At 49.2% G+C, this 13,905-nt stretch overlaps 1 protein-coding gene across 2 annotated transcripts in view; it reads left to right on the top strand.

The window, feature by feature from the left end:
* Window positions 1-798: 798 nt before the first annotated feature.
* Window positions 799-13,905, top strand: part of Ccdc93 (CCC complex scaffolding subunit CCDC93) — a 73,559-nt gene continuing 60,452 nt past the window's right edge. Inside the window, exons 1-4 of one of the 2 annotated variants that reach the window (XM_087906592.1) lie at window positions 799-994; window positions 4,351-4,464; window positions 6,830-6,924; window positions 10,731-10,842. In XM_087906592.1, coding sequence (XP_087762718.1) covers window positions 953-994; window positions 4,351-4,464; window positions 6,830-6,924; window positions 10,731-10,842 — 363 coding nt within the window. In that variant the 5' untranslated portion in view covers window positions 799-952. The remainder of the gene's footprint in view (window positions 995-4,350; window positions 4,465-6,829; window positions 6,925-10,730; window positions 10,843-13,905) is intronic. The other variant, XM_048443795.3, reaches the window with a different exon arrangement.

Genomic DNA, 13,905 nt, shown 5'->3' with positions numbered 1-13,905 from the left:
GCTACATAAAGAACGCCCCAGTGCATCTGGGCCGGGATTGACTCAGGAGCTCAGAGCTTCCAAAGCTAGGCTTGGAGAGAAGACTTGCAGGAAAGGAAAGTGAAGGGAGGGGAGGGGAGAACAGGGGAGAAGAGGATTGGAGGGGAGGGGAGGAGAAGAGTGGGGATGGGAGAAATCCTCAAGACACAGGGGGAAATACCTTTTAAGAAGCCCAGTGGAGGCCAAGAAACTAGAAGAGTCCTTGAGAGGACAAAAGAGACTTTGAGGGAGCCGATGGGAATGATCAGAGAATGCAGGTGGTATGAGAGCTTAAAGGAGGGATACTGTAAGAAGGGAAGGATGGGACAATGAGAAAACAAGATGGGCGTTCAAGTAAAACTAAGGTTTATGAAAATGGCATAAGGAAATCCGCTGCTTTGTAAACTGATTTTTAAAAATAGAGTTGGTCATGGTGACATATACCTATAATCTCATTATGTGGGGTGTGGAAGCAGGAGGATCATAAATCCAAGGTCCTCCTTAGCTATGCAGCAAATGCTAAGCCAGGCTGACTAAGGCACTGTGTCAAGAAAATGAAAGAAGGAAAGAAAAAAACTAAAAAAAATAGAAAGAAAATATTTTTAAGGGAAAAAAATTTAAAAGGAAAAATAAATAAATAAATAAATAAAAAGAAAGAAAAAGTAGCCTGGGCGGAATCTTCAGCTCAGTACCGCCCCTGAGTGGGAGGATCGGCTACTTAGTCCCGCCCCGCTCAGCCGCTCCTTCTGCCCTTGCGCAGGCGCAGTGGCACAGCGCTTCCGCCCTAGTGCGCATGCTCAGCGGGGCCACGGTTCTCCGACCGGCTGTGGTAGTGTCAGCTCCTGTGAAGGAAGTTTCCGCTTTGCACCCCACCCGGATCACAGTTCGGTTGTAGGACCCGCTCCCTCCCACACCACATCAGCGCATCCGGATCATGGGGCTACCCAAAGGGCCAGAGGGCCAGGGGCTCCCCGAGGTGAGGACCTCTGTCCCTGACACCCTGGGGTTGCTGGGGAGAGAGGGCCGAGCCCGGGGCGGCGGGCAGGGACCGGCTTGGGAGGCGGTGGGGACACTATGCCGTTGTTCAGAGGTGTCTGCCCCAAGGCGGGCCCTAGATACCCTGGAGGGACAACTGACTGGTCCCTCGGCGTGCAGGGGTGCAGCGTGTTGCTGGGTGCAAACTTAAAGATTCCTGGGTCCTCTGGGGACGGGGAACATCCAGATCCCTGCCCAGATGCAACCTCATTCATCACGAGGTCCCCGGGAGTCGCTGTCTCGGGCTGTCTAGAAGCCCCTCACGTTGCGAGACTGGCTTCCCGAGGCCAAGACTGCTGCGCTCTGGAGTCTCAGCAGTCACGAGACAGACGTTCAGTGGGACTGTCCTGTCCCCTGGTGTCCAAGGGCGGTGACCTTGGGACACAAGTCTCCTTCTGCGGGGGTCCAGGTGGCCAGCCTCTCAGTCCCTTTTGTCGGGAAGGAATGCCCCCTCCCAGCTTGTAGAGCCCCCGCTCCCCAGGCTCGGGAGGATGGAGGAAGTTTGAGAGCCTTGCGCTCATCGGGGTGGTGGCAGAGTTGAGGACACCCTCTCTTGTGGTGCCTTGTGCCTCGACAGGAGGATTGCTGCTTGTACTAAAGAGGGACCGCCTTTTCACGTGCGGTGTGGTTGTACTCCAGTACTTGGTCTGTACTAGTTCCATCCTAGGGACAGGATTTCTATGCTTGCACGGAATAAAAACTCAGCTATCCTCTTTGGGCCACCGTTAGAGCTTGGTTACCGGATTTCCAGTTATTCTTCCAGTTGCTTTACTCAAAGTCCAGAGCTCAGTGAAGAGTCCCAGTTTTCAGAGAGAAATAGGGAACACCCCTGCTGCGCCTGGACCCCTTTCTAAGGTTGGCTTTGGCAGAGGTGTGCCTGGTTCTTTGACACTGTGCCTAGTACCCTTTGATATTCTCCTGGACCTATCTTGCCTCCCTGTGCCCCTCACAAATCCGGCTGTTACTTCTTCATCGTACTCATTACACAATCGCAGCGTTCTGTGCTCGGATGAGTATATAGTAACGGAAGGGCTGACGTGGTCATCAGTTGTCGCAGCCCCTGCACCGGATAAAATTTCATGTATGTGTTGTTCTGATTTTACCTGGGGTTGTGCCAAGTGGGGTCTGCACTGTAATGCTTCAGCTTTTCTTTGCTACTTAATCTCTCTCTCTCTCTCTCTGTGTGTGTGTGTGTGTGTGTGTGTGTGTGTGTGTGTTGACGTGCATATGTGAACACGTGTGTGGTGGCCAGAATATGGCCTCCCTTGTCCTCAAGAACACTGAAAACCTTTGAAACAGTGCCATTGGCCTGGAGCTCACCAGATGGGCTGGATTGGTCAGCCAGTGAGTCCCAGGGATCCTTCTGTCCCAGGGATTACAAGTACACACCACCATGCCTGGGTCGTTTATGTGGGAATCTGGGGATTGAACTCAGACCCTCATGTGGGTGAGGCAAGCACTGTACTGCCTGCGCTTCTGTTCCAGCGCCAAGGCTTGGGCCTTCTGCTATAGAGTCCTGTCTAGGCTTCCAGTTCTACCTTAAATCCTTCACGTTAGTGGATGTCCACTCTTCTGAGTTTGCTCGACTCTTCGTGGACTGCAGGAGCCTGGCTCTAGTTTGTTGCTCTTTTCTAGCCTGGTCTACATAGAGAGTTCCAGACCAGCCAGAGTGACCTGGTCTACATAGAGAATTCCAGACCAGCCAGGGTGACACCCATAGGGAGACCCTGTCTCAAAAAAGAAAAAGCAGAACACAGGGGAAACAAAACAATGCCTGTATCATATAGTATTGCATAGATGTACATTTAAGAAAAATTATGGACTTGTATCCTAAAACTATAGCACAAGGATAAAATTTAAAAGATCCTAATAATGAGGGTTCATGGAGAGTGCTTGCTTAGCATGCTCAACATGCTTGAGCACTGGGTTCTGTCCCCAGCACAGCAAAAATTGGGTGGTGGTGCATGCAAGTTCAAGGCCAACCTCAGGTTCTTGAGACCCTATCTTGAAAAACAAAACAGCATTCCTGTCACTTGGCTCTCACTAATCCAGTTAATTCATGCCATTCAGCTTTGAAGCCCCTTTGTGTTTATATTAAAGAAAGAAAGATAGCTAGACCCTTCAAGCTTCTGGGAGCTATACTTGAGAGTTTATTTGGCCTAGCTTAAGGGCTCATGGTGATTCTTCTTCATCGGTGCCCTGGTTACAGGCTTATTTATTTTTACTTATGTATATGTCTGTGTGTCTTTATGTGTGAGTGACTTTGGGTCCACATGAAGGCCGGAGGAAGGTGTCAGATACGCTGGAGATGAATTCAGGTGGTTATGAGCTGCCTGGTGTGGGCTAGGGGAACTGAACTTGGGCCCTCTAGAAGAACGATCTCTTCACTCAACCACTGAACTATCTCTCTCTCTGACCCTTGGTGTTCTGGGTTTAGTAACTGGACGTTTTAACCAGTGTGGGTTTCTTTTTATGGCTTTAAGAAATGCTGGTTTTTGTTCTCAGTGCATCAGCCCGTGACCCCTTCCCATTTTGTTGCAGTGCAGATGGGTAAAGTGAGTTTGGAATCAAACATCCCCACTCAGTGTCTTGTGCCAAAACTTATCTCCCTGGTTCTCTTGTAAAAGTATAGTTAGTTCTGCATTCTAGGGTGAGTGAACAAGAGGCCTTAGGCCGCACACTTGCACAGTAGCCTGCGGGAATGCTGTGAGCGTGAGTTGAGGTGGGCGGTGGTCCTTCTGGGATGCAGTGTCCTCCTCTTGGCAGCATCTTCAAGGCACACGATGGCTGAAGGATTCCTATTTTATTCATGTGTGTGTGGTGTCTACACATGTCTATGCATGTATGTATGGATGTTCACATGTGTGTGACTACATGTGTATGTCGAATATGCAAGTGCATGTGGAGGCCTGAGGTTGACATCAGGTTCCTTCCTCAGTCCGTCTCTGCCTTATTTACTGAGGCAAGACCTCTCAGCTGAACCCAGAGCTTACCAGTTGGGCTAGTCTAACTACTGATAGCTAGTTTGTGGTCTTTGCCTTCCTGTGTGGAACCACAGGTGGTCATCATGCCTGCCCAGCATTTACACGGCTTCTGAGAACCTGAACGCTGGTCCTCATTCCGATGCGATAAGTGCTCTGTCCACTGAGCCAACTTAGGAGATTTGAGAAAATAGTGCAGTGATTCAGCTGAAGTCACCAAGACTCTTGGCAATGTGACCATGGCACCAGAAGGTTGTATTTCATTTCCATTCTGTCAAAATGGCCTTTATCAGTTATGCACATCCATTTTCTCCAGGTGGAAACGAGAGAAGATGAAGAACAAAATGTCAAGTTGACTGAAATTCTGGAGCTCTTGGTTGCAGCTGGGTATTTCAGAGCAAGGATTAAAGGCTTGTCTCCTTTTGACAAGGTAAGAGAAAGCCTTGCTAACCACTAGGCTGTTCGCTATTCTTCAATAGCATGGTTAGTGTAAGGGTAGTGGAGGATGAAGTGATGGTGTTTTTACTTCCTCTGTACCATTCCTTCCAAGCCAGATTCGTCATGGATGTACTCATACTTTCTATTCAAAGAGAATTATAAGTCAGTAGATTCAATTGTATTCTTTTTCTGTACACTGTGTTTTAGGAAATGTGAATAAGCAAAAGAGCTATTTTCTCAGGCTGGGGAGATGGGGAGATGATTCAGTCAGTCAGTAAAATACTTGCTGGGAAAACATGGGGACCTGACTTGGATCCCTAGAACCCATGGTTTTTGGTTTTTTGTTTTTTGTTTTTTTTTAAAAGCCAGGCATGATGGCATACTTATAATTCCAGTACTGGGAAAGTGGAGACAGGCAAATCCCTGGCGCTCCCTGACTGGCCAACCCAGCCAAATTGATAAGTTCTAGGACAGTGAGAGACCCTGTGTCAACTAGTGGACCCGTGGCCTCTACATGTTTGCATGTATGTGTATGTACACATGCATACACATGAACAGAACTCACACACACAAAATTGTTTCTCTTTTAAGGTGCATACAATTTGGAAAGAAATAATAAAGTATATATAGAAAATAGCCTGAGTTCATAGGTATACTGAACCACATACTTAGAAACAGTGGCAGATATTCTGTAGATGGCAGCTGCTATGTTTAGAGGTGGGAGCTTCACCATGGGACGGGATCTTAAGATTTTTAATTAAGTGTATAAGTGTGTCCGTGTGTACAGGTGCCCATGGAGGCTGGCAGAGGGCATTGGATCTCTTGGGGCTGGAGTTACAGTGTGGGCGTTGGGAACCAAACTCAAGTTCTCTGCAGGAGCAGCGGGCACTCTTAACACTGAGCCATCTCTCCAGCCCCGGGATGGCATCTTTTAAATTTAGAGAACTGTGAACAGTTAATGTACATAGGACAGAGTAAAGGGTATTGAGGACACAGAGATAAACAGTAGCCCTTTGCCCAGAGATGTCCCCTGTTACAGAGAAGAGTGACAAGTGAACCATCGGGCAGGGGCTAAGTTATATGACACCGAATAGACTGTGCTCCTCAAGCATCTGGGACCAATGGCAAGGAAGGCCAGGGAAACTTTTGGAGCTTGAGCTCAGTGCTCTGGAGTATCACCCTCCTCCCATTTTCACAGGAACCTGCGAGGGATGCTTGTAAGAAGCATGTCCATGCCTTCTCCAATGAACTTCTGCCTAGGCTGGTCTGGGCTTGGGACCTGGAAATGTGCATTTTATTGTACATCTCAGCTTTTAAATAAGGAGCCAGAGAATGTCAGCTTTGCTACCCACGTGGCCAGTTGGTCAAACTCATAATGCCTCTCAATCTGGCACTCGGAAGCAGGGTTAAGAAATCTCTCATAGGTGCGCAAGCATGAGGGTCTGAGTTCAGTCTCCAGAACACATGTGAAAAGCCAGCCGTGGTGGTGGGCAGTTGTGGTCCCAGCACTGGGGAGATAGAGAATCCCCGGGACACCCCAGCTGTGGTGAGCTCCAAGTTCAGCAAGAAACCCTGTCTCAAAAACTTCAGGCATAGAACAATAGAGGACACCTGATGTCTCTCTGGCCTCCAGATGCCCACAAACAGGTGACCACACACACGTGCACACACGTATCACAAACACACATACAAAAGAAATCTCTGAACACATGGTGTCTGACCCTCCCTTGTAAGAGGCTCTATGAGGGATGAGACGTTTTCATGGTCACAGTCAGCTTCTCAGTGACACCGGCAGCACAGGCGCCAGGCGCTGCTGCAGCACACAGCGTCACAGTGTAGGCATGGCCACTGCCACCACTGCAGGGGACTTAGAGCAGTGCTGGCTGATGAATGGTGGGTAAGGAAGACACGCCCTCTAAAGATACATCATTTGGGAGGACTGTGGAGTCAGCTGTCAGTAAAGTGTTATATATGTGTGACAACCCCAGTTTAAGCCCCAGAATCCGTGTAAAAATCTGGGTGCTGTGGTGGGTACTTTTCATCCCAGCACTGGGGACACGGAGACAGGAAAATCTGCAGGGCTCTGGGGCCAGCCTGCATGATCAAATCGGCAAGATCCAGGCCCGTGAGAGACTGTCTCAATAAACAAGGTCTACAGCATCTGAGCATCAATACCAGAGTTTGGTATCTGGCCTCCATGTGCATGTGCACACACATGAACACACATGCAACCACACCAGACAGTTGTAGTTCTGTGTACTTACTGAGCCTGTGTGAAGTGTGTAGGAGTCTATGCCCCTCCCCCTGCCCCATTTCCCTTCCTGAGCATCCCTGAGAAGCAGCGCTCTCCCTTGCAGGTAGTGGGAGGGATGACGTGGTGCATCAGCACCTGCAACTTCGACGTGGACGTGGATCTGCTCTTTCAGGAAAACTCTACCATCGGGCAAAAAATGTAAGTTCCCAGGGCTTGCCATAGAAGGTCTGAGGGGGGAGGGGCTTTATGGTGGAGACGGTGCTTACATGTTTATGTCCTCATCCTTTTCATTTCTCATGTTGTGAGGCTGTGTTTAACCTGTGTGTGTGTGTGCGTGTGTGTGTGTGCGCGTGTGTGTGTGCATGTGCGTGTGTGCGCGCGCGTGTGTGTTGTGTGAGCAAGCCTGGGGATGAGCTCTTGTTCCTAAGCACTGTCTACTTTTTGAAAGACAGAGTCTCTTACTCTTGGAACTTGCCAAGTAGACTAGGTTGATAGGCCAGTGTGTCTACACCTCTCGAAGGCTGGGATTCCAGTGGTGTATGCCCACGCCTGACTCCCCCATGGGTTTTAGGATTACAGCTCAGGTCCTTGGGCTTGCCAAGACGTTCGCTTTACTCACCGGGCCATCTCCCCAGCCCACGCTTCTTCTTAACCCACTAACATCATGTGATTTCTAAGTATTTAGAGTAGACATTTTAGCATCTCTGTTTGGCCTTCCACCTCCAACTACCATCCTAACGTTACCTTCGAAATGATAAGAGCGGGCAGAATGTTTATGCTAATGGTTAATTTTCTATAATTTATCTGCAGGTAGATTCTTAAATGTATAATTGTTTTATGGTAATTATTAAATACAGGAATGAGCTCAGAAAAAAGAGGAAATACAATTTTCTTCACCTAATGGCAATTAGAAGTGTGTGTGTGTGTGTGTGTGTGTAGATCAGAAGATAGCTTGAGGGAATTAATTTCTCCTTCCATCATTTAGGTCCCAGGGATTGAACTCAGGTTGTCAGGCCTAGTGGCAAGTTTCTTAACCTACTGAGCCATCTTGCCAGTGTAAAGGAGAAAACTGAAAGAGTCTCTTCATTAATCTTTTCAATAAACATTCATCGAGACCGTATAAATACTGTGGGTCAGACATTGTCCTGGGCTCTTTGGGAACACTCAGGAGACGTGCCCTGCCTTAGCAAAGCTTATACTTAGTATGGCCCTACAGATATCAAATAAGGATAAACTATGGGGCTGAAGAAATGGCTTTATGGCTAAGAATGCACACTGCTCTTGCAGGGGGTCAGAGTTCTGAGCTCAGCACCAAGGTTGGGCAGCTCACAGCTCTCTGTGTTGCACCTTAGTGATTAAAGCAGCTTGGGAGGAAGGGGTTTATTTCACTCAGAGTTTCACGTCACAGTCTGTCTTAGAAGGAAGCCAAGGCAGGGACCTGGAGGCAGCAACTAGAGAGGTGCTACTTACTGGCTTGCTCGCCAAGGCTTGGCTCAGCCTGCTTTCTTACACAGCCCAGAACTATCAGCCTGGGTGGCACCATACACAGTAGGCTGGGCCTTCTCCTCCCGCTCCCATCAATATCCAATTAAAGAGAATGCACCACCGACTTACCCACAGGTCATTCTTGTGGCTGTATTTTCTCAGCTGGTGGTCCCTCTTCCCAAATGACACTAGCTTGTGTCAAGGTAACATAAAACTAGGCAGCACAGCCTAATTCTGGCTTCATAGAATCCGATGCCTTTTTCTGGGCATGCACATACATAATTAAAAAGTAAAAAGTCAATCTTGGAGGAGTAAAATTATATGGAAGCTGCATAAGCACAGGGAACAGCTCCAACTGGAGGAGAGTGTGGGGAGGAGCACGGTGGGAGCACTCTGAGCTGTTCCAGCTGGGGGAGAGTGTGGGGAGGAGCACAGTGGGAGCAGTGGGAGCAGTTGCAGCTGAGGAGAATGTGGGGAGGAGCACAGTGGGAGCACTTTGAGCTGTTCCAGCTGGGGAGAATGTGGGGAGGAGCACAGTGGGAGCACCGTGAGCAGTTGCAGCTGGGGAGAGTGTGGAGAGGAGCAAGGTGGGAGCCGTGTGCAGGTTTGAGTGCCATGAGCATGGGCTGCTGTGGGACTGAGGCTTGAGGGGACAGGGTTCTAGGTGAAGGGAACCTCTTCCCAGCGCTGTGCATGCGATTTGCCATTTGTCCTGCCTTTGGACAGGTGAGATTTTTTCCCCTCCCACATTTTAAGTGTTTTACTCTGTGTGCGTGTGTGTATGTGTTCTGTGGTTTGCATGTGGAGTTGGACACATGTGAAAGTTGGCCCTCTCCTTCCACCATGTGGGTCCTGGAGACTGATCTCAGGTTGTCAGGTTTACCACAAATGTCTTTACCCTCTGAGTCATCTTCTGTCCCAGTTGTTTCCCCTGGGTTGTTCCTCACCCAGCTGTTTTGTTGTGGGTCTGTCAGCCCGAGCTGGTGAGCCAGAAGTCCCAGAGGTGGTGATAGGACTGGGGTTTAGATCCAGGACAAGTCGACTATGGTGGAGGAGGAAATAGCGTGTCTATGGCTGGGTGTGTGGTGCACACCTGTAATCCAAGCATTCAGGAAGCTGAGGCAGGAGGATTACAATTTTGAGGCTATCCTGGGCTATGACAAGATCCTGTCTAAAAAGAAAATACCCTTAAAGTCAGATTTGTAGTCTGTAGTGGCAGTGGTCGTACTAAAATCTTAAGCTAGGAAGCTTGCCTGGTGACCTGTACTGTCCCTTGTTTTATTAATTTTGCTCAGTTGCTGTGATAGACACCATGATCAAAAGCAGCTTAGGAGAGGAAAGAGATTATTTGGAGCACAGGTCACAGTCCATCTTTGAGGAAGTCAGGGCAGCATCTCGAGCAGGAACGGGAGTAGTACCCGTGGCAGAATCCTGCCAACTCACTCACCTCCAGGCTCATGCTTAGCTAACTTTCTTACACACCTGCGTAGGGATGGTGCTCCCTTCCGTGGACTGTGCACTCCTATAGCAGTTAACCCCAGGCTTACATACAAGCCAGTCTGATCTGGGCAGTACCTCAATTGAGGCTCTCCACTCAGATGATCCAGGCTGTGTCAGGTTGACAAGCTCTTCAGGACACTCCTTCCCCTGAGTTTTTCGGGAAGCCCGAGTTTCCCTGGCAAAGCAGAGGTGGCTGGTGATGGTCTCTAAGAAGTCTTCCTTACTTCCTTCCCCTGCCCTGCGCCCCCGCCCCTCCCCGCTTCGTGCGTCCTTCCCTGTCTCTCCTGCCATCAGGGTTGGTGCTGGCAACCACTTCCACTTGTCACTGGGACTGTCTAGACTTGGCTGTAGTTTCTGGGAGGCAGTTTTAAGAGACTCATAAAACCCACAATGACTTGCTATATCCTTCCCTCCGGGCGTTTATGACTTGCCTGATTAAGCTGGCTATGAGGAGTGGCCAGGGAGAAAGAACCCTCTCTAAAGGCATAAGTCTGGCTGTGTGTTGTTGAAGTCTCAGCCTCTGGATCTGAAGCTGAATTTTAAGGTTCATTGTATAGATGTAAGCTATAGCTCTGTGGCCCACTAGAGGGAGCACCCCTCCGGTTGAAGAAGATGGCACTAAAGAACAGCATGATGCTGTGCTGATCATAAAGACCAACCCTGAGCCAGGAACCTGAACCAGCAGAGTGTAGAGTCTGGGTGGATGATCCCAGCGCCATGTGTAATAGGGCATGGTGGCACACGCCTGTGACACCAGCACCAGCACCGAGGTGGAGACAGAGGATCATCCTTGTCTCCTTAGCAAGTCTGAGGCAGCCTGGGCTGCATTAGACCTTGCCAAAAGAAAGAAAGGGGGGAGGCAGTAGAGGGGAGAAGACTCAGTTTTGTGACCATACTTGCACACAGCTGAATTATGCTTCCCGGATGCCGAGATTTCTCCGCAGGACTACTTGAACATTAGAGATGTCTTCAGAGCCTCTCAGCAGGTCCTCACTCCGCTTGTTTTTCTTTCTGGACAGAGCTCTATCGGAAAAGATCGTCTCAGTTCTCCCAAGGATGAAGTGTCCCCACCAACTGGAGCCCCACCAGATCCAGGGCATGGATTTTATTCACATATTCCCTGTTGTGCAGGTGAGGGCTTCTGTGTGGATTCTTGTCTCTGAATTAAGAGTTCCTGGAACCCATCTGGCTCTCAGACAGCCCAGCCTGGACCTTGGGTCTAGTGCGTGCAGGATGGATTTGGTGCAGCGTACTTGATAGGTATCCTGGCCATCATTCTCAGAAAGGTGGCTGGTATTCCATGTGCCATAGTCTCACACTGGCCTCTGCTACGATCTTTGAATGTTCCCATCAGATGCTGTTTTTCTTTTTCAACTCTGTGTGTGTTGTTGGCACACATGTGTTTGTTAGTGCACACGTGTGGGGGCCTACAAGTGTGTATAGGTGTCCATGTGTATGTGCATACATGTGAGTGCATGCATATGAAAGTCAGAGGGCAGTGTTGGATATTGATCATTTGGTGTCTGCTTGCCAAGTAGACTAGAGCAGCTGGCTAAGACACGCCTTTTCCTCCCATGCGGGATCTGAGTCTATGAAAGTAGATGCTCTTTTCGGTGCTAGGGGAGTCACAGTAGAAAGTGGCTGTCTGTTAGGAGGTTCCCTCCATTAGCTTTGACAGTGGGGACTCTTGAATAGGTTCCCCGAGGGGCTCCTGGGATGCAGCCTTCTTTACCTTCTCTGCTGGATCGCACTCTCTGTAACCAAAGAACGTCTCCTCACGTGGAATAGAAACAGACACGAAAGATCAGAACCAGGGTCCAGTGAGCCACCCACAAGGAGGTAGAGATGAACTGAGATGAATGCTGCATGGTTAGTTTGGTTTTTCATTTTATTTTTTGGGACAGGGTTTCTCTGTGTATCTCTGGCTGTCCTGAAACTCACTCTGTAGACCTGACTGGCCTCCAACTCACAGAGATCCGCCTGCCTCTGCCTCCAGAGTGCTTGGATTAACAGCATGTGCCACCACACCTGGCTACATGGTTAGTTCTTGTGTTCTCATCCTCAGTGTGACACAACCTAGAACCACACTGGAAGGGGGTCGTACGGCATTGTGTAGGTCAGCTTGACCTGTGGGTGTCTGTGATCGCTGTAATGACTGTGGGAAGACCCCGCCTGGAGTGAGCACCACTCCTGGTCTGGTCCCCTGGACTCTGTAAGAGTAGAGAAAGTTAACTGAGGCTAGGCCTGCATGCGTCCTTTCTCTCTGGCCTTGGCTGGGCATGGCCTGTTACTGTGGGATGAAATAAACGTTTCCTCTCCTGCTTTACTTTATGTTGGGATTTTTTAGCACGACAACAGAAAGGAAACTAGGGCAGACACCACGGGACCCAAGGCCATGGTTCTTGGTGGGAACAGAGGAGGTTCCAATACAGCCTGATTCTCTCCCTTCCTGCCCTGCTCATGATTTCAGGTGGGGTCCACAGGGGTGGGGCTGGGGCTGATGTGAAATAGCGGAAGAGGTGCTAATTAATAACAGAAGAACGTTCCTCCTAGGGTGTGCAGAGCACAGGAACGTGTCCCATGGTATATGTGCTGTGTAGCATGTTATTTTCATGAAGCTAACCTATTTTGGGCACCTGCTTCCAAAGCATGCCTTTTACGTGTGCTGGCTGCAGAACATGCAGAATTTGAGTCATTGAGATGACTGTAGGTAAAGCACAGTGAAACCCTGGAGGCCTAAATGTGATCCCCAGAGCTCACATAAAGATGGACGAGGAGAAGTGACTCCACAAGGTTGTTCTCCCACCTCCACTTCTGAGCTATGCCTGCATACATGTCGTTAAAAAAATAAACTATAGAACTTATCTATTCCTACAGGAGTGCCCTGCCATGGGCCATATATCTCAGTGTCTAGGCAACTTGACCTGGTCAAGCATGCCGTGAGTTGGTAAACCCCACTGTCCCCAAACGACTTTGAGGATGTAGGAGTGCTCTTTGAGGAAGGGACTGTCAACTCTGACAAGTGGTTCTCTCTTCCAGTGTGCTCTTGAATGATGGAAAGAATGAATGAAGAGCAGGAACAAGTAGAGACTCAGTGCTTGCCTTGTCCACAGGGTGTGTGTGTGTGTGTGTGTGTGTGTGTGTGTGCGCGTTGCGCATATTTGTGTTTGTGCATATGTTGTGTGACAGACCTGTTCCTGGGGAGACATATACTTCTGTCTACTCACCTCAGGCAGGGAGCCTACAACAGATCAAAGTGTGGATACCAGCACAGTCCAACCTGGTGAACCAGTGGGTTTTCTAAGACTTACAGGAATGTGGGTGAGGAATTAGTTACAGGAGCAGAAATGACTAATGGCGTCACAGGGCCCACCTGAGCATAGCTGACAGCTCACAAAGCTGGGAACCTGGAGCACCCTGCACAACCTGCAGGCAGCTCCACAGGGTGGAGAGTGTCCTTTCCAGGTCTCAACCTCTTCCAGGGAGCTGCCCTGGTTTCTGCTGCTTCTAGGCTGCTGCTCAGAGTCCTCTGCAGCTTTGGTTGTCTGAGAGTCTTCTTTACAGCCTGCCTTCCTTCCGTCTGGGAGAGTTTCTCAGTCTTTGTTGCTTACTCTGGCAAGGAGGGGCCTAGTGAATCTGGTCAATTTTGGGGAATTCCTGACATCATTTTGAGATGTTTGCAGTCTTGTTTAAGGAGTGTTTCTGTAGGATGGAATATTTCAGTCCTGGAGGGAAATGTTACATAACAGCGTGTGTGTGTGTGTGTGTGTGTGTGTGTGTGTGTGTGTGTGTGTGTGTGTTTTAATCCCTGGAGTTTTTGAGCTGGAAACTAGGAAGAGGGGGTTTGTGGGCTTCCAGACCCCAACCTCATGGGACTGGGAACCATAATAGTCCATCTGGTGTTTTTTTTTTCTACCTGAAGTCATGTTAATGTCTGTGGCCCTTGTTGCAGCCAGAAGCCATGTAGAAGTCCATAGTCTGTGCTCCCGCTGACTGCAAAGGGCAAGGAAGCTTCTTTTGCCGGGGTGTCAATGACTGCAGACTCACAGCTGAGAATGAGAATCGTGGAAGGGTTCTGTGACAACCCCGCCCAAAAGAAACAGTCTAGACTTGAAGCCATTGAAGAGAACTCTTAGAAATTGTGATAGGCATGCTCAAGTGTAGCTCTTCACAGTTGATGGCTTCTGGTAGGGA

This window comes from Myodes glareolus, chromosome 5, assembly GCF_982192425.1.
Source record: "Myodes glareolus chromosome 5, mMyoGla1.1, whole genome shotgun sequence".
NCBI classification, from domain to species: Eukaryota; Metazoa; Chordata; class Mammalia; order Rodentia; family Cricetidae; genus Myodes; species Myodes glareolus.
Note: the sequence above shows the minus strand (reverse complement) of the source record. Positions and strands in the feature narration are given on the sequence as shown.